Source organism: Xenopus tropicalis, chromosome 1 (assembly GCF_000004195.4).
Source record: "Xenopus tropicalis strain Nigerian chromosome 1, UCB_Xtro_10.0, whole genome shotgun sequence".
NCBI lineage: Eukaryota > Metazoa > Chordata > Amphibia > Anura > Pipidae > Xenopus > Xenopus tropicalis.
The window spans coordinates 112,960,587-112,980,881 of record NC_030677.2 but is presented as its reverse complement, the minus strand read 5'-3'; the positions used below and the strand labels follow the sequence as shown (position 1 = coordinate 112,980,881).

At 37.9% G+C, this 20,295-nt stretch overlaps 1 protein-coding gene and 1 long non-coding RNA gene across 3 annotated transcripts; one reads left to right on the top strand and one right to left on the bottom strand.

Moving 5' to 3' along the window:
- Positions 1-4,773: 4,773 nt before the first annotated feature.
- On the bottom strand, positions 4,774-12,621 carry arl9 (ADP ribosylation factor like GTPase 9). Its single transcript, NM_001016174.2, has 4 exons — positions 12,349-12,621; positions 8,578-8,752; positions 6,809-6,984; positions 4,774-5,582 (listed from the first exon to the last, which is right to left on the bottom strand). The coding sequence occupies exons 1-4, from the start codon at positions 12,604-12,606 to the stop codon at positions 5,403-5,405; spliced, it is 789 nt and encodes a 262-aa protein (NP_001016174.1). The 5' UTR covers positions 12,607-12,621; the 3' UTR covers positions 4,774-5,402.
- Positions 12,622-12,756: 135 nt separating this feature from the next.
- LOC105945472 lies at positions 12,757-19,889 on the top strand. 2 transcript variants are annotated; one of them, XR_004219448.1, is made up of 4 exons: positions 12,757-12,855; positions 17,563-17,638; positions 19,140-19,217; positions 19,408-19,889. It is a non-coding gene; the product is annotated as an uncharacterized LOC105945472 (long non-coding RNA). The 2 variants fall into 2 exon arrangements; XR_004219450.1 differs by lacking the exon at positions 19,408-19,889 and having other exon boundaries at positions 19,140-19,218.
- The last annotated feature ends 406 nt before the right edge of the window (positions 19,890-20,295 follow it).

Below are 20,295 nucleotides of genomic sequence, written 5' to 3'. Positions count from 1 at the left end.
TGGTGGGTGGGCCATAAACTTCAAGGTGATGGTAACTCCAGGGTTCCCCTGCATGATTTACAAGAGTGGGCAGAAAGGACTGCAGTTGCAGTTAAGAAATTCCATTTATTAAGGGCAACTGCAACAAAATAAGCCTTACATGTTAATGCTTAGTAAATAGTAAATGCTTTGCCAGGTTCTGTATGTAACGTTGTCCTATATCTTATTAGGCCAGTTAGGATGGGAACCTCTGTATCTCACTTTTCCAGAGATGCCAGCCTGAAACCAAAGTGGTGCTTGTAGCATATTGGCCCCACCCAGTTCTGCCCATACCCTGCCCCCTGAAGTACTCCCAGCTCTACTGCTTTGGACTTTGAGTTAAAATTTTATGCATTTCAATAAGGTGTGCAAGTGGTGAAAGGGGCTTAAATCAGGAGAATCTTGACAAATACAGTGTCTGCTTTTCCCCCCTCATCTGTACTTTCGATTTTCTTGTTTTTTCTTCCTTAATTTTACAAGTCAATAAAAATTGTAATGAGTAAATGTGTCAGCACAATATAAATATTAGTATTGTGGAACTACCCACACTGCAGGCACTGTGCTGCTTTCATGGAGACATTTCTAATAGTGTATATTTAATTTTACACAAAGTATCAAATTCGGGGGAAGTGACATAACAGTTAATAAAGCTGACATTTGCACTAAGGCTGAGCTTCCCCCTTTTCTGGAAATTTCTAAAGACTCTAGGGGGCACATTTACTTACTCACGAACGGGCTGAATGCGTCCGATTGCGTTTTTTTGGTAATGATCGGTATTTGGCGATTTTTCGGAAAATTGTCACGACTTTTTCGTTGCCATTCTGAATGTTGCGCAAAATTTGGCGATTTATTCGTAGCGGTACTACTTGCGCGAAAAGTCGCAACTTTTTCGTAGCCTTCGCCCCGAGTACGAAAGATTCAGATTCATTCAAGCTTCAGTATGGTGACTTTTCTTGGGCCAGGTTGGAGCTGCAGGGTGCCATTGAGTCCTATGGGAGGCTTCCAAAATCATGCTAAGTCTGAAAGTTTCGCCCGCCGCTTACGAGCGCTCAATACGAAAAAGTCGCGACAAGATACGAGAGCATCGTAATGGCTACGAAAAACTCGTGTTTTTTCACGCAAATCGTATTGGTAACTAAAAAGTCGCGACAATTTCCGAAAAGTCGTAAAGGCGCCGAAAAAAATCGCAAAAATACGAAAAAGTCGCAAAATGTTCGTTTTCCAATCGGAATTTTTCCAATTCGGATTCGGATTCGTGGGTTAGTAAATGTGCCCCTAGATGTGCTATTTATAAAATATAATGATGCATATAACAAAATGACTGGGATTTATGTCAAGAGCATACACTAAAACTGACTTGGTATATGTAACTTTGAAGCCACTTTAAGCATAAAGAATATATTGCGTTTTACACATCAAGAGCTGTGTAAAAAGCAGCACAGTAAATTGTATATCTTGCCAATTTCATATCCATTCTCCTGGAATCTTTTTTTAAACACAGTCGGCATCGGACCCGGGTCTGCGAGGCCCAGTGCCACCCTCCGATTTACCACCCAACCCCCCATGAGTAAGCGTACCTTATACTTGACTGCAGTCAGGGAGGTCATCGGAGAAGCACCAATGCTTTAGGACTGGTCTGGGTAGATGGGGGCCCACAGAGTTTTTTCCTGGTGTGTGACCCTGATCACAGTAGCTGAGTTGACACATTCATCCCTTCCTAAGATGTTTCTTCAGATTTTCTGTCTGAATGTTTGTTGTGGCAGCTACCATATTGAATGAGTCAGAATCAATGGATTAAAAATAAAATTATGAAGTATACACATGTCCCTCAGATGTAAATAGAAATCTAAATTTATTCCAAACTAAAACTGCAAAACCTTGATGTGGTGTTAATAAACTTGCCAAACATTAATAATTCTTCAGACACCACTCCCGTTCCTCTCCCAAAAAGCCCTCAAACAGTCCAATATAACTTGAAGCAAATGATTTTTAAACAGTCTAACCACAGGATGTAGCATGGTATAAAAAGAATTAATACATCTGTTATGATGTTCTGACTATAGCTACGCTTATTTACAATTAAGAAATATTAACCTAAAAAATCCCAAGTGCTGCTTCTTCTTTGGGACACATTTGTTACCCCCACAATACAGATGGTTCCCTGGTGTATAATAATAAAGCTGGCCATACACGTACCGATAATATCGTACGAAACCTCGTTTCGTACGATATTCGGTGCGTGTATGGTAAGTCAGTGAGTCGACCAATATCGCAGGAGGCTGCTGATATCGGTCGACTCGCCGATCGGCCAGGTTAAAAGATTTTGATCGGGCGCCATAGAAGGCGCCTGATCAAAATCTGCCTTCTGGGCTGAATCGGCAGAAGGAGGTAGAAATCCTATTGTTTCTACCTCCTTATCTGCCGTTTCAGCCCTGAAGGTTAGTGGCCGGTTGTACGATCTTTCGTGCGACCGATCGCCACGTGTGTGGCCATGTTTGCATACTTTTTACATATGGCAATTCTATGGCTGCAAGGGTCTGTTTAAGGTAGTTCACAGACAAGGCTGGTAGCTTATTTGGCCATCATTTTACAAAATAATTACAAATGGTTATTAGAATATGATACAGCATGCTCTGACTGCCTCTTTGGTGTTGTGGCAGAGTGTTGCAACCACTCCAACCTTAACAGTCTATACTTGTAGTTTAAATCTTTTATTATCCTTTACTAGTTGCCTGACTCTGCACTCCCTCCAGTTTATTAATCTCCTTCTTAAGGACTAGAACCCAGAACTGCACTGCATACAGTACTTAAAGGAGAAGGAAAGGCAAAGTCACTTGGGGGTGCCAAAATGTTAGGCACCCCCAAGTGACTTTAATCGCTTACCTTGTACCCCGGGCTGGTGCCCCTGTTCAGAGAAAACAGCACCAGCCCGGGGTACCTGTAGCAGAGCGCTTCCTCCTTCCTTTTCCAAAAATGCCAGCGGTCTGCGCATGCGCAGTAGAGTGAAAAGCCTACTTTTCTGTTAAAGTTTGGCTTTTCACTCTACCGCGCATGCGCGCGCACGAGAAAGAGGAAGAAGGAAGCGCTGCAGGTACCCCGGGCTGGTGCTGTTCTCTCCGAACCTCACCAAGCGAGCAGATCTTAACGTGTATGGCCACCTTTAATACTTGCCAATGCCAATTTCAGAAGCAATCAGTTTGGGGCAATCTAACCTGATGATTATATAATAATAACAAATAACAAAATAAACGTAAATAAAAGTTTAGCATTCCTCACACAATAATAACCAAGTTAGGTTGTGACGGCAGACTTTTGGGCAAAGGCACCAGTATCAGCTGACCTTTGCCATTTTTTCTGAACAATAATGTAACTGTGTGCTAGGAATTAGTGGCATACATAACTTAATATTACCCAACCAGTAGCCAAGCAGCACGATTACTATTATTTGTAAATGTATTTTTACCAGGCCCTTTAAGCTGAGACTCTACAAAATGGATTTTAGTGGGAGCCAGGAATATATAATGGGTAGTGGGGTTATTTTTTCTTGAGGAATCTGAGGTAACAGCATGTAGGGGCAAGATACAGCACCATTAGCTAGGCTTGGATAGGATTAAAAAAAAAAAAAAGTGAAAAACTTGTTGGATGAAAGTTTGAAGGGCAACACAATCTCCCATAAGCTTCTAGTTACACTGCTGATAACAGCAGATAATCAGAGTGTGTAGAGAAACAAAGCAAAACAAAGAAAGGGTTGAACATCTGCAGGGAACTGCACTTGGTTTCAGGAGGAAAAAAAAAAAAAAAATGAACTTTCCCGACCTTGCCTGCTGTAATTGAACACTTTTTACAGAAGACAAGAGCATTGTTTGATTCTGCAAATACATTTTAGGGATGTAACAGACGGGGAGATTAGTCGCCCCGCGACAAATCTCCCTTTTCACGAGCGACTAATCTCCCCAAAATGCCATCCCACCGGCTAGAATGTAAATCGCCGGTGGGATGGCATACGCGGTGCGGCGTTTTCCCGAAATCACCGAAAATTTCCTCTCAAGGCAACTACGGAGATTTCGGAAAATCGCTGCGTATGCCATCCCACCGGCAATTTACATTCTAGCCGGTGGGATGGCATTTCGGGGAGATTAGTCGCCCGTGACAAGGGAGATTTGTTGTGCGGTGACTAATCTCCCCGTCTGGCACTGCCCTTAAAAGGAACAGTAACACCAAAAAATGAAAGTGTATAAAAGTAATTACAATATAATGTACTGTTGCCCTGCATTGCTACAACTGGTGTGTTTATATCAGAAAGACTACTATAGTTTATATAAGTAAGCTGCTGTGTAGCCATGGGGGCAGCCATTCAAAGGAAAAAAGGCACAGGTTACTTAGCAGATAACAGATAAACCCCCATTATTTGGGGCTTATCTACTAGTTATCTGCTATGTAACCTGTGCCTTTTCTCCTTTTTTCCAGCTTGAATGGCTGCCCCTATGGCTACACAGCAGCTTATTTATATAGTAGCTTTTCTGTAGCAAAAACACCAGTTTTTTGCAGAGCAACAGCACATTATATTTTAATTACTTTAAAACACTTTAATTTTTTGATGTTACTGTTCCTTTAATTAAGGTCCAACTGGCTTCTGTAAGTTGTATGCTATTACAAGTAGGAAAAAAAACAAATAAATAATAAACACACAGGACAATGCAGTTGGCAAAAATGCTCTGGAAAGAATACTGTATTTATAATTTTGATTTCCAAAAATTTTTTTTTTTTTATATTCAATGATATACTTTAAGACTAAAGAAGAATAGTGATCTTCCAAGTATCTTTTAGTAGCCAGGAAATTATACTCCCTGCCAAGAGTCTCAGTGATCCCTTGAAAACATGTACCAGATTCTGAGAAACTCTTCTATAAAAAATTCAGAATGAACAATATGCTTCTTGTGCATTATCTGGATCACCAGCTATATGTATTTGCTCCTTTAGGTAGCTTACTACTATGAAGTCTTCATAAAAAGTAAATACATTTTCCATGTTGATTGTTTTACAGTTTTCTTTATCCATTTTGGAGTCAGCCATTATAAAATCTTGTATGTGAGATTCAATGAAACATAAGAAAACGTTGCTAATAAAAATAATTTCATTTATCTAAGGTCCTATTACTTAGGTTCCTGAAGTATTCTGCTTTATGCTTAAGGGATTCCCCCATATTTCCTTTCATGCCCTAAAGGCAGGGTTATGTCAAGAAAGTATTAGTGCATCATGCTGTATGTAACTAGTTGGGCTCCAGTGTGATATATAAATTGGTTGTTCCTAGTGAGGTTAATGCAAGTGGAGTTTAAGAGGAATACATTTGGCATTTTCTCATGGACAACGGAGTCTGGTTTTTGTCAGTGAATTTCTAAAAGAAGCTGTGCAAGTAATTCCCGTGTGTCTTCAATACTTGATGGTAATTCAGAGCCATCCGTTGCCACATGGGTGCCGATTAAATACAGCTTCCTCTTCTCGCATATCTCTGACAGTGCAAGAGCATCATGGATATCAGTGATGTGATATGCATTTTCAAGGTCCTGAAAAGAATATATACAGTTATTAAAGACAAGGAATGTATGCAGTGTATGATAAGGCAGTTATGCACAATTCATTATTATGCTTCTAATGTAGAATACATAGGGCCTCACTCTCACCAAAAGACTTTAAAAAAAAAAGTGCAGTGCAGTCAGGCCCAGATTTGTGACGGAGAATGGGATGGCCTGTGGGCGCCTCAAACTGAAATCTGTGGCTGTGTGCAGTCCAACAAGGCAGCTTTTAGAAACATAGTTAGAATTGGTTATGGGGTCGTAGTTATAAGGGTGTGGAATGACTGGATCACAGCTGCACTCAATTTCTTTAAGAATCAGAGAAATTAATGTCTGACCTGTCAGGTCAGATAATTTTGATGTGCGAGTGTGCCATACTACATTTTGTAATATATGTAGAGCTAGGTAGAGGATGGCACTCGGAGAGCAATTTATGGACACAAGACCTCTGGCCTTCTGCCAAATGATCAAGCACAGCTAACTTACCTCCTAACCCTAAATGTAAAGCCTTGTAGACCTTTGGGCACTAAAGGCACTGTACAAAAATTTGACATAACTATGTGTCAAGCCAAGGCTGTATTTATAAATCTAAACTAAATATAGTATTATGATGATCATTATTTATTTATATAGCAAATTATGCAACTCTTTACAATCTTTTATAATGAACAGGGGTCTTACAATAACTAGGGTTACAAAGAAAAAATTGAATCAGAGGGCCCTTACAATCTAAAGGGGTTAGGGAAAATATGATACATAATTAAGATTAAACAAGTTGGTGGTGTATGATAAATGTATGTCTGATCAATCAAGATACATTTAATTAGCTTCTCTAAACAGGTGGGAGTGTCTAAATGTTTGGAAGGAAGAGATTCGGATAGATGAGGCAGAGAGTTCCAGAGGCAGAAGCCAGAAAGAAGTCTTGCATAGTATAGAACATATACTATAATCAGAAGAATAAAGCTTAAATAACAAATATAATAAAAAGTTTATAGGAGAGCTGGTCCCTCAAACTAGAGAGAGACCTGGCAAATGTGTTGAGAAAACACAATTTAAAAATTATGTTCCGTCTCAGAAGTATTGTATGATGAAAATGCATAAATTGTCTACATTATGTAAACTAAAAGGGTTTAGGTATACATACAAATTGCATGCATAATGCAACAAGGACACAATAAAGCAAGAACACATGTCAATGCAAATAGAATTAGATTTACCTGTTTATTAGCAAGGACAACCAAGGGAAGGGAAGAACTGTGCTGAATAAGCTGATGAAGATGCATTTTAGCAAGTGGAAGACGACTGTGATCCGATGAGTCCACAACATAAATGAGGGCAAGGGCTCTATCAAGGTATCTTTCCCAGAACTGGCGCAATTGTTCACTACCACCGACTGTGAATAACAGAATAAGAAATAACAGGGTAAATAAATAATGTAACAAAGCCACAGTCAATAACAGCTTTTCATAGAAAAATATTTAAGCCTTTGATTGCAAGGGCTGATTTCTTCTTTAGCTTATATTTCTAGAGGAGGTCACAATAAGATGCCTTTCTAGCATGTTTCAATATGAACAAACACTAATCTTGCTCAATTAGTGTGCAAGAGAGGGAGAAAAAGGTATGGTTTTAACTTTCTGGTTGTCTAAAATGCCCTTTTGCACCAATGGTTGGCAATAGCATGCCAGCTTTTCTGCAGCTTCTACTAATAACTAAATAGACAGTTTAAGCAATAAATTGTAGAAAGAGATGTTATTCCATTTAAATAAACAAAAAAAAAAAAAAAATCAGTGTGGAGTAGAAGGTATAATATATGGACACCCTGTGGGTCTAAGTTTGCAATATACCCTCAATTATATTTAGATATGAAATTCAGCAGCCCTGCTTACTAGCCACTCAAGGGAAACAGATTGGTAACTATGATGCATACACAACTGGCTCTATCTTAATAAGAGCCATGGAGCTTGAACCTTTGTGCACTTTTTTATACCCTATATGGGACGAAAAACAATTATATTTATGATACAGATGCACCAAACTTGCATGTCATCCAAGTACAGGAAATATAATTGTGAATTGTGAGTGAAAAACAAAAACTTATCTCTTCATATATAAAGCAATAAGGAATCTGTATCTGTCTAAGCATAAAAGGATTGTGATGTGGATTTTAAAGGAGAAGAAAAGGTAAAAACTAAGTAAGCTTTATCAGAAAGGTCTATGTAAATACAGCCATAAGCACTTACATAAATGCTGCATTGAGTTCTCTGTCAAAAGAAACACAGGATTTTCTTCTGCCAGAGACACGCAGCTCTCTCCTGCTCCCCCCTCCCTCAAGAATGCTAAGAACTCCCCCCCCCTTAGGAATGTGGATTTGAGCCAATCAGCAGGTAGCTTTCTCAAAGTCTTACAAACTGAGCATGTACACCAGTCTTGGTCTAGGAGTGAGGCGTTATGGGAATTTCTTTACACAGCTCAGTGGTTTTTTTTTCCCTATGAGGCTTCTGATCATCTAAACAGGAGAAATATGGGGAGACTTAAAAGCACTATTGAGAGAACTGAAGGTATGCCTGCAGTTTGAGATTAACTCTTTATTAGCCTTTGCTTCTTCTTTAAGATGTATAAGATAAGTCTACTTAATGGCACATTTTCCAAACAAAGTCTATAGGAAAATCTGCGTTTACCATACTCATGCATAGTGTGCTTCCAAAGACTTTGCTAGGAAACAATTCCAGACATGTGGGCACTGTAGCTTGTCTAGGGAAAACTTATACTATATGCATGTAGAGTAAAATCCAGCAACCTGAAACCAGAGTTACTATTAGATATCTTTAATCTAGACAACTTCAATAGGAGTGAATACATGCCTAAATGATGTGCATAAATAAAAGCAGCTGTGATGCTAGCATAAAGTTATTGAAAAAAAAGAAAAATGAAAAAAAAGAAAAATCACTTGTTACATAAGCTAACTTTGTAACCAATGCTTACTAACCTTCTAAGAACTCCATTTTGGAATTTCCGTTGGTTATGCACACTGCATGAACTCCTTCTGTTGGTACTGTACTGTGGTTCCCTCTGTTGGTCACAATGGAGTTAAGAACGCTTGTCTTTCCGGATCCATCTAAACCCAGAACTAAGATCTGCTGCTTCCTTGTCTGAGGTTCTTTCTTTTAAGAAAACAACATTTACAGTAAAATGTGAGACATTTTCAAAACCAGCACCAATCATCCACAGCAAGTGACTGGGTTTGTGTACGTATCACACTAGAACATCAACTACAAGCTTTTGGACTTTGGACGTGTGTTGTCATAGTTCAATATGCAAGATTCATTTTCAATACCAAATGCTTTTTCTCTTCAGGTTCTGCGTAAAAAAAATATCATTAACTAAATCTTCACTAAGAAGACCCATAGCAATGGGTCAAAATGGTTGACTGTTACATTAACTCATCAACATCAGTGGGAGTGAACTATTAACAATATACAGAATCTGAAGTTAGACTACAGAGCACAGTCTTAAGTATATATTTTTTAGATTGTACTTGATGGTAATTCAACTGCATGAATCCATAGTGGTGACAAAACATCCTATTAAACATTTAAATGTTTGTTTTTTTTAATCATACTTAAGGTACGGTGATCCAAAATACAAAATAATTTCCTTATCTGGAAAAACCCAGGTCACAAGCATTCTGGATAACAGATCCCATACCGGTATTTAAATTTTCCTATTTACCATTTAGCTCAAGCAAAAAAAAAAACCCTGAGATGTGTCATAAATAAATAATATGTACCAAGTATGTATAAGCACAAGCTCCATTTGCCCATTTAAGCAAACTAGATCAGTATAACAGCCATAGGGCTCAGCGGAATCAGTATTCTGCTGATTTGATTGCATAAGTAGACCTTCTGTAGACCTTCTGCAGACCTTTTATGTATGTATGTATGTATATGCCAATCGTCAAGCAGCAGTGTGTGCTTGCAGGAACTCACAGTAGGTTATGCCCTATCATTACTAGAATGTAGAAAGCATACAGGTCCAGTATAATGGCTCGACTTCTGCACAAGATTTTATCGAAAGCTACAAAATCTAATGTTTCATACTGTTAATAAATTGTATTTATGATTTGCATCTGATGCTTAATGTATTTTCAAATAATGAAAAAGCCCAAGTGAGAAATGTATTTTCAAGTAATGAAAAAGTAATAAAGTAATTAAAAAGCCCAAGTGAGACCTCAAATTGTTCAACTTCATCACATGAAAACCTTTTTCCGAATTGGCACACAAAAAAATCAGAAAAAACTAAAATTTTAAAGCAAAGTAAGGATTTTCAGGAAAGGGACATCTGCCATTGACTTTTAGCACAAAAAAAAATAAAATCTGACAGTTAGTATGAGGATCCAAATTACAAAAAAGATCCCTTATACAGAAAACCCCAGTTCAAACCATTCTGGATAATAAGTCCCATACCTGTACTATAATCAGTGTCATCCATTTTTATATTAAATATAACAATTTCTATTAACGTATATATGCAAGAAAAATGAACTCCTACTTTTTTTTTGTTTTTACCTTTTTATCCATGTTTATAAGTTCTTCTACCTGAACAGTCTCAGAAACACATTGCAACACATCCAACAATAGAAATTCCTTTCAATTGCTTTATAAACTTTAGATTAGATGACAGTAAGTGACAAATGCAATTAGACTCGCCAGTAATAAGATCTTGCTAATACGAGTAATGCTAATCCTGATCTGACCTATAAGCAGCGCAATTTTTAAATACCTTGATGTAAACTGTGCGTCCAAGTAATCAACAAGTAAAATGAGCAGCAGTTGGTACAAGATAAAAATAAAAGTGAGATGTGTAGATTACTAAAATCCAAAGAAGACAGGATTTAGTTTCCTTAGGGTCAAAAGCTGCCCATACACTAATGGGCTTATTTATCAATTTTCGAGTCCGTGAATTTAATTTCTAATTTGAACAAAGTGCCATTTAAAAATTCTAATGCTTGCTTATTTTTAATATAGAAAACTCGTTGAAATAAAAAAATAAAAACTTGAATATTTCAAATTAGCAAGTTTACAAACTCGAATAAAACTCAAAAAACTTGAACTGAAAATATGGTTTGACTTTGCCTAGGACTATGTCATTGACTTCTATATAAACTCACAAGCTTTTAGATGCCAAAGATTTACATTCTAGTTTTTGGATTTTTTGCACTTAAATATGAGATATAGGTATGGGACCTGTTATCCAGGATGCTCGGAACCTGGGGTTTTCCAGATAAGGGATCTTTCTGTAATTTGGATCTCCATAACTTAAACCTGCTAAAAATCATTTAAATATTGAATAAACCCAATAGGCTTGTTTTGCCTCAAATAAGGATGAATGGTATCTTAGGATCAAGTACAAGGTACTGTTTTATTATTAGAGAGAAAAAGGAAATCATTTTAAAAATTAGAATTATTTGCTTATAATGGAGTCTATGGGAGATGGCCTTTCGTAATTCGGAACTTTCTGGATAACGGGTTTGAACCAGAATTCGAATTGTGCAAGCTTTAGCGTTCAAAATCTAGAACCGTGAAAGAAAACAAACTCGAAGCTTGATAAATATCCCCCCTAACTGATTTGATCGGGTTGAGCCAAACCTGGCAGACCCAATCCATAAAAAATGCAAAGCAATTTTTAAAAAGTCATAATTTGTGGTTTACTGTTTAAAAATGATAGATTTTATGAAGGTGAACTGCCCCACCTGGGGGTTGTAAAAAGGACATATTTTGCCTTTTATAATTTGATTCAGAAATGACACTGACACTTTGATCTACAAATTCAGAGAAACAATTTGTCAAATTAGCTTAAAAATCATCCTGAAAGATAGATTTACTTACTTTAGTGCTCTCCCCACTAGTAATGAGAGATTGCAAGCTCTTTTGAACAGGGCCCTCATTACCGCTTGTATTGGTTATTGATTGTTTTGTATGTTTTCTTCTATCTTTAATGTATATGCATTTATTTTACAGTGCTGCAGAATGTGTAAATATGTGTTCTTCTCAAATGCCTGTGTGGACCACATCAGCACTTATGCAGTTATGTGTGACATAAGTAGTGAGGGGCCACAACTGAGAACCCTGAAATATTGTATAATATTGTATATTTTGTATTCATAATCATTAATTTTTTTTATATAACACCAGCAAGTTACATAGCGATTTACATTAAAGAGGTAGTCCACTTTTAAGTTAATTCTTAATATGATATAGGATGGCCAATTTTAAGCAACTTTTCAATTGGTCTTCATTGTTTAATGTTAATGTTTAATGACCTCAGCAGCCAAAAAAACTATTGCTCTGTGAGGCTACAATTTTATTGTTACTTTTTATTACTTATCTTTCTATTCAGCCTCTCTTTTATTCATATATCAGACACTCTCTTCAAGTGTCTCAAGTGTCCCTGCCCTAACCTAAAGCATAGAAATATACCATAGTATACTAATAAAATATTCAATAAATGGACACTAGGTGGCATCATTTCATAAATATTAAGATAAAAAAAGGCACTTACATTACTTCATTTGACATAATTTGCTACATGCAAAACGGGATAAAGTGAAACTTTTTAAACTAATATTTGAACTCATATCTATGGTTTATATTTTAACACACTAAAAAATTCAGGAGCTTTTTTATTTAGCAAGTCAAAAGTGCAAATCTGAACCTGCTTGTAATTGTTAGAAAACAGAGGAGGCCCTATATATGAATACCTGAGGCTGCTCTCTTGCAGCGAGTAGCATGCACCTAGCTGCCATTTCACTCTCTAAAAGAAGGTGATCCTCTCTGACAACATTTTCTTTCTGCTCCTCTTTGGCAGTATCTTCTTTCTGCTCCACTTTGGCAACTACATCTTCTTTCTGCTCCTCTTTCCTTCGTTGAGCTAAAATGTAGCTCCAGGTGACCAGGGCTGCACCGCCAGAGGCAGCCAGCATAGCTACAGCCAGCCCTAAGTTTCGCAAACCAGACATCCTCCCTGTTTGTCACAAAGACACTGAATACTTCTTAAATCAGCCTAGGCGCACATGAAGCTGCCAGGAAGCTGCCTGAAGGACTAAGCAGGAAGTGCTTCAGATATCAGTAAATAAACCATGGATGCACATTTGCTCCGCCCACCGCCGCGCTTACATGTGACGTCAGAGAGCCAGAGTTACCTCAGGATGGGGCTTTAGGATACGTATAAGCGTGGAGATGCTGCACCGCTGCAGAAAGATCCTTGGGTACGTTGTAATTGTGCTGTGTATGTTATATGATAGTATAATATGATATAACATACGCATACACAGTTATATAGAAATAAATATTTCCCTGCTAGTCACCGAAGTCTTTTTGAGCAGGCTGTGATCACTTACAATCCTCCAGCTGGTATACTATAAATTCCCAACTACTTCTTGTAATAGACAAGAATGGAATATCTGATCTTTTGAATTTTAGTTTGCAGGTAACTTTACACATTCCTGGCAATGATGCTACTGACTGACTGAAATTATTAATTGTATTTGGTTGGTTTAAGAAGACCTAGCCAATCCTTAAAATTAGGCAGTACTGAAAGCTATGGTAACTGTGTCCTTATCAGTTATTTTGGCCACTAAACATGCTGTTGGTTCTTTTATTTTATTTCATTGATTCACAAAAATGTGTTTGATTTTTGTGATTGTATTGCCTTTTTAGCCCTGCATTATTGATCTTGTGTAGAAAGACAGGTTTACCCATAATGGATTCATCAGAATGTGTACTTTCTGGAGGGATCTTTGTACAGCCCTGGTGTTTATATTATTGTGATTTATCTTTATATGTAAGAAGTTGGGTGAAATATTGCAGGAAATCACATTACTTTTAGACTTTTCAGAAATGTCTTAAAAACTGATATCTTTGGCAAAACCTTGCACTTGAACTAGAAATAGGTCTTTAACCATTTTTAATTCATCAATGTGTTAAAAAAATGGCTTTCTGGGGTTAAAGGACATGAAAAGCCTACATTTGCAGTTACAGTTGGGCAAGTCTCCCCCACCCAAATGGCATTATTTGTACTGCATATATCCCCTCTGTGCGCCAGCACCATCACATTTTCCTAAAGCAAATAGCAGCTTTCAGAATCGGCCCATGTTTGGGGACCTTTACTATTAACCTCTGGACAACCAGTGTGGCAGGTACTGAAAGATTTCAAAGAGGCTGTTCACTGATTACATTTTTGTGTGTGGGGTTTACATGTCCTTTAACCAGCTTTTTCTATGGCTTTTATATTGTACATGTGACATAGCCACACCAAATTGGCTAAAGATTGGCTTAGTTGGCATGGATACATGGAGTTGTTGGGGGTTAGGAAAGTGGGGATAGTTCATTTTGGAGAGAACTGGGTTGGGCTATGTAAATTGTAAATTTACCAGTAAGTTAGTAATACCGGCTCTAGCTGGCATTTTACAAGCTAGGCCAGTGAAATACCGGCCACGTGGCAACCCTGTCAAGCCACAATTACACCCAGACACAATTACAAACAAACACATTCGCACAGACACTGTTAACATGGTGTGTTCACAAAAACACACAATAATTCCACTTTGGATCTTTTTCCCAATAATATTAGTCCCTAACAGCTCAGGATCTGTAATCTCACCACAAAGCAGTAAAGCCAGTACAGCAGCACACAGATTATGACAAGAAGCAGATGAAAGAGGGTGCCCTCTATATAGTTACACTTAAGGCACATTCCAACCACTGGCAGCCGTTTGTAGAGACAGCAGTTCTCCCACTGATGTGTGCGCATATTCACATGCTGCCCCCTCTGCTCCTCTCTCACAGACTGTGCTGTGTATACGTATGTGCCCTGGCGCATCCAGTGGCGTCACAGTGTGGGCATGTGCAATAACAAATTTTCTGCTCAACTCAGAACCCTCAATAAAAAAAAAATCTAATTTTGAAGAAGGATCCAGTGGGGGCCGAAGCATTGAATATACACTACTTTCAATTTTTTTAAGGCCTGTGAGTGCTAGACTTCTTCAAAGGTTTTATTAATTTTCTTGAGCACCAGGGCATTTGCTTCTCTCTTGAGTGCATCCACATTGGTACAAGTACAATCTTGGAGTTAGCCAGCATTCACATCTAAGTGTACAACAATGCCCGGGTGCGATACCAAAAATGGAGATAGATGCAAAATAATGGGGTTGCGCTCGCAGGTCTTATGAAAAAACAAGAAAGTGTTTATTGTAATCGGTCGAATGTTTCAGCGTGTTTCAAAGTGACAAGCATACAACAACCATTGCCGGTTGAACCCTAAGTGGCGGGAAAGTAGCAGGCATGGCGTCATCAGGGTGTCACTGCAGTGAGGCCAATAATGCATCACAGTGAAAAAAAGCAAACAGTACAAGACAAGAACATATATGTTGTTTTGGTAGTAGTATTTTTGTGAGGTCTTAATAGAATACAAATTCATCATAGTAAATTTCAGCAAGAGTAAATTTGAGAATATTTTAGACCTGTTTAAATGTTACAGCAAACTCTCTGATATCTTAAAGGAGAAAGCTGCAAGCTGGGCAGACAGCTTGGGAAAAATAAAAGAGCTAGAAGCCTCATTTCAATTACTTTTGTGTCTACGCTCCCCTCATTATTCGTGTACTTAGAGTCCAGACATGGTTCACATTCCCATCCCTTGAGGGCCCCATAACACTCACTAGGCCATTTTATTTCCCAAATAGCATTTAAAGGTATTAGCCAGCATATGTGGTGGGGGAATCAATTTTGTGGTATGTGAAGAGTGCAAGTGCTGATCTTCGCAATCAATATATCTATATATGAATAATATACAGTATGTGAGATTGCACTGGGGAAAGGGAAAAGCAGACTGGGTATATTAATATAGCAGTATTTTCCTCTATCATTCTTCGGCAGCCATTTGTACTGAGTATACTGAAGGCAGATGCAGGCAGAATACAGAGCAGTGAGTGCTGCCATAAAAATACCGCAAACAACTGCAACTTTATGTACAGCTTGTGTGTTGTCTCTGGGCCTACAGTGAGCTGGTACCAGGATTCCCTTAATAATTATTGTGTTTTGGTAACATCTGGAAGCACAGCAGTGCAAAGACACATTGGGATCAGTGTTTAAAATGCAGAGATATAAAAGGAACCTCATATGGCTCTCTGGGGCCACGTACGGGTCTCCTTGTTGTTTATTAACCTTTCTGCTGCCAACCACATATTGCATACGTGCTTGCAGAAATATTCGTATGCCATATGTTGTTTGGCAGATTAAGGATTCTCTCTGCAGAGGTTTTGTGTCAGCCTCCTGGGCAACGAGCCAGGGGGGCTGTCATGTCAGTCCTGCGATGCGATCGTCGCAGGACCAACTTCCAAGTAGCAGATGCAATTGCATCTTGCTCCTTCCCTCCCCCTCCAGCGCCGCCCACTCACTTAATTCTGCGTGATGAACTCTGCAGAGAGGACCCTCCAGGACCCCTCCATGTGATCAGTTTGTCCATCTACCTCCAGGACAGGTAAGTGCCCATTATTTGCACTGCTACACACACTTACATACATTTTCACGCACTTTTTTTTCATTCTGCACACTTTAGCACACTTATATACACTCATATACACACTTACATATTGTCACACAACTTTTAGTTTTTCCCTAAAAACTGTTTATTATTGGATCAGATATTTTGACCACTAATTACGCTGTCATGTGACTTATTTTGTTGTTTCATTGATTTTATTTTTATTGCATTTTTATTAGTGTTCCTAGTCTGTTCCTATTTTTTGCATAGCTTTGCCATGTGGTACTTTGGTGTAGAAAATAACTTTACCTATTTTGAATTCATCAGAATGTGTACTTTCCAAAAATATATGGTTTTCTGGGGGTCTCACGGCACATAATACGCTGTAAGGGGGGCTCTGTATGCAAAAGCGGAGCTGGCAGGCGAGACATCCATATGCGCTATTTTCATTTTGGGGTCAGTACACACCACAGATTTTGGTATATCTCTGCATATTGGGCATCAAACTGTTCAGTAGACCTCAGGTGTTCCTATTTGTGGTGATTTGCCTTTGTATGCAAGAAATTGTATGAGATAAATGCGGCAAACTTTTAGGCGAATTTCTAAAATGTCATAAAAACCACTAATTTTAGGAAAGCTTTGCAGATTGCTACTTTGGTGTAGAAAGGACTCTTTATCCATGTTGGATTTGTCAGAATGTCAATGAAAATTCATATGCACTATTTTCATTTTGGTGCCTCTGTACACCACATACTTTGGTAAAGCTTTGCATATTGGGCATCAAAATGTTCAGTAGACCTCTGGCATTCTTATTTAGGGTGATGTGTCATTGTATTGCAACAATTTTAGGCTTTTTTCAGAAAAGTCATAAAAAAACACTAATTTTAGGAAAGCTTTGCAGATTGGTACTTTGGTGTAGAAAGGCTTCTTTACCCATGTTGGATTTGTCAGAATGTGTACTTTCCAAAAATATATGGTTTTCAGGAGTTACCCTACATTTCTGCAGCTTCTACCCCCACATAAAACTGCCATGTGTTTATGAATTAGGTAAAGGTAAGCCATGAAATTAGCATGCACATGGTATATTTTAGGGTCTTTAAGTGCCATGTGCTTTGATAAACCTATGTACAGTGGGCATCAAACTGTTCAGTAGACTTCTGGTGTTCATATTTAGGGTGCTTTATATAGCTACCTAATGACCTGTAGAAAATAAGATGCTGCATAGTGGACGATTTGAGGTGATTTTTGGAACTGTCATAAAAATAGGCAAATTTAGGAAAGCTTTTCGGCTTGGTACTTTGGAGTAAAAAGACATGGGTACCCCACTGTGAATTCATGGGAATGTGTACTTTGCAAAAACATGGCTTTCTGGGGTGAGGGTACTTTTTTGTAGCTTCATCCCAAATAAAAAGATGTAAATGTGTTTATTTTGCAGGAGCTGAAATGACAGAAATGATTGATCATATGGAAGGGAAGGTTCACATTGGGGCCCCTACATGCCACATACTTAGGTAAAGCTATACATATTGGATGTCAAACTGTTCAGTGGCCCCCTGGCATTCATATGTAGGGTGTTTTATTTGATTACTTTATGACCTCTAGGAGATAAGATACTATAGACTGGAAGCTTTGAAGCGATTTTTCAAAAAATTCACAAATTTTGATAAAAAACAATTTTAGGAAAGCATTGCAACTTGGTAGTTTGGAGTAGACAGACAGTTCTACCTATTCTGGAATCCCCAGAATGAATCTGTTCTTTTCAAAAATGTATAATAATAAACCTTCTGTTAGTGGAATATTTGGCATTGATATCTAAAGTATGCAGCTTTCTGGAGCAGTGCTTTGGAAATTTGGTAGCGTACTGTTGGGAGTTTTTGACCTATACAAGTGAGAAATCTCCATAAAACTATATATTTTTGGTATTGACATGATCAGAAGATATGGGACTTTCCAAATCAGTTGGATTTTTGTGCATAAAAGAATTTGTTTCCAATATATGTGCTTATATTATGGAAAATATGTTTTTTTCATTTTTTTTTTTTAGACATACAGAAGCCTATCTCTTGTTACAGAGTTGGAATTACACAAAAATTCTACCATATTTTGAAAGCTTAGGTTGTCCTGAAATAAATGATGTATTGTTTTCCTGGGTAAACTAAAAGGCCCCTAAATTAAAACCGTGCAAAATGTTCAAAAACTGTTAGGCAAAGTTCTGTTTTGACCAAAACGGCTGGCAGTAAAAGGGTTAAAGGTTTATAAGTAAGGTTTGCACTTCATTTTCCTTATGTTACATAAAATATATGCAAAACTCACTGTATTACTAGTTCAAAACTGGCTGCGTCCTTTCATTCCCTGCCTTGTCTCACGCTGCCTGTATTCCAGTCAGTAAGCCTGGCCCTGTTGGGTCTATGATTTCAATCCCTCTTTACAAGGCAAAAGTTTGGGATCATAATACCATGCAGTGTTCTGCACTGGGCATCTTTTTATGGGAATTTTTTTATTTTTTTTAATGAATGAAAACAGCCATCATTTTGTCATGCAAGGGCACCAGTGACCTCTGCTAGTGAGATTTTCATGAAGAACAAATGTATACTGTGCTCCAACTAATTGTACAGATATATTCGCTGAACATAACCTAAAGTACATAAAGGTTATCATTTCATATTACCTTTAAGGGACCCATAAATTAATGATCTACATACATTTGTACCTCCGTGATGGCTGCCCCCCTGGTCAGACTTAGGTCACTGGCTGATTCCAGACCAAGGGCAACACCACTCATAAATATATATTCAGTAAAAGAGATGCCCCATCCCCAGCTATTAATTTCATTTTTGCCCCATTATAATTATGTTTACGCATATAATTGGACATGGCTGCCTACAGCTAGAGCTCTCTCCCGGTGCAGGGGGCACAATGATGCTTAGGGGCAATTTCTGCAAAAAATAGTATTGTTTTTTGCTATGATGGGCAATGAATAGAAGTTAATGTTTGTTCTATTGTTTCTCCTAGGTTTTATGATGGCGTTACTCTATTGGCTTGCTGTTTCGGTCTTGCATAAGGTTCCTTTGTTGACAGGCAAAAAAACAGGTATGTATGTGTGTTTTATATTTATAAAACAAAGTGATTACAGCCTCTCTTTACAATAAATCCTTTACCTGAAGTGTAATAAACCTTTGTCATCCCCTTATTCCACTTTAACCTGGAGCAATTGAGTATTCTTTTCCCCCCTCTAGTTCATTTCTTTCTATTAATGCTCAGGAACATGTGTGTTTTACAGGAAAAATAAATGCTTATAATTCAGAGTTTTCTGGATAACAGGTTTCCAGGTAGGGCATACCATGCCTTTTGTAGTAGTAGTAATAGATGTGTATGTTGGTTTACTTTTTTTCACTTATGTTATGTACTTATTTTTCCTTTGGTTCCATTATTTATAGTCCAACCTACTGCCCTTTCTCTTGGTGCAACCTGGAGTGCTGTAGGCTGAGCAGGTATAATTGGTGGTCCTTCTATAAGGGGAGTAATATGTCTTTGATCAGACACAGTATCTATGTGATGTTTAATGTAGTCATAGCTGCTTGCAGATATTTGGCAAAAAAAACCAAAACAAATGTAAAGCTTCACCATCTAAAAGATTGAGAGTTTATATAGAAGTCAACGGGAGTGGTCAAGCCAATATTTCAATTTAAGTTTGTAAACTTGAAAATTTGAGGTATGAGTTTTTTTATTTGCACAAGTTTACCACAAATAAGCAAGCATTCAATATGTGAGTTTAATCGATTTAGAAAAACAAACTCGAAAATTAAAGATATTGCTCGCTAAAGGGATCATTTATTAAAGAACATATCTCTGAAATGTGAATACAGCTATTTGCTTCTCAGCCATTAAGCTCACACAACTCTTACTGAAAAATCAATATAATTAGTATATTGCCCTTTAATTACAAATTTTAGGCTTAAAAGCTATTAAAATCCAACAAGAATCCAGTTACTGAGAGGGGATTATAAGTGAGAATATGTGAGCTGTTACAGTGCTTGAATCTTATTGTGGGAGCGCTCTCTGTCCTGGGTCTGCAGAAGCAGAGGCTGCCACCCCCATCTACATCATTGCCCAATGTGCACTACATCTGCGAGTTTATTATAGAGGATGAATATTAAAACAAGACACA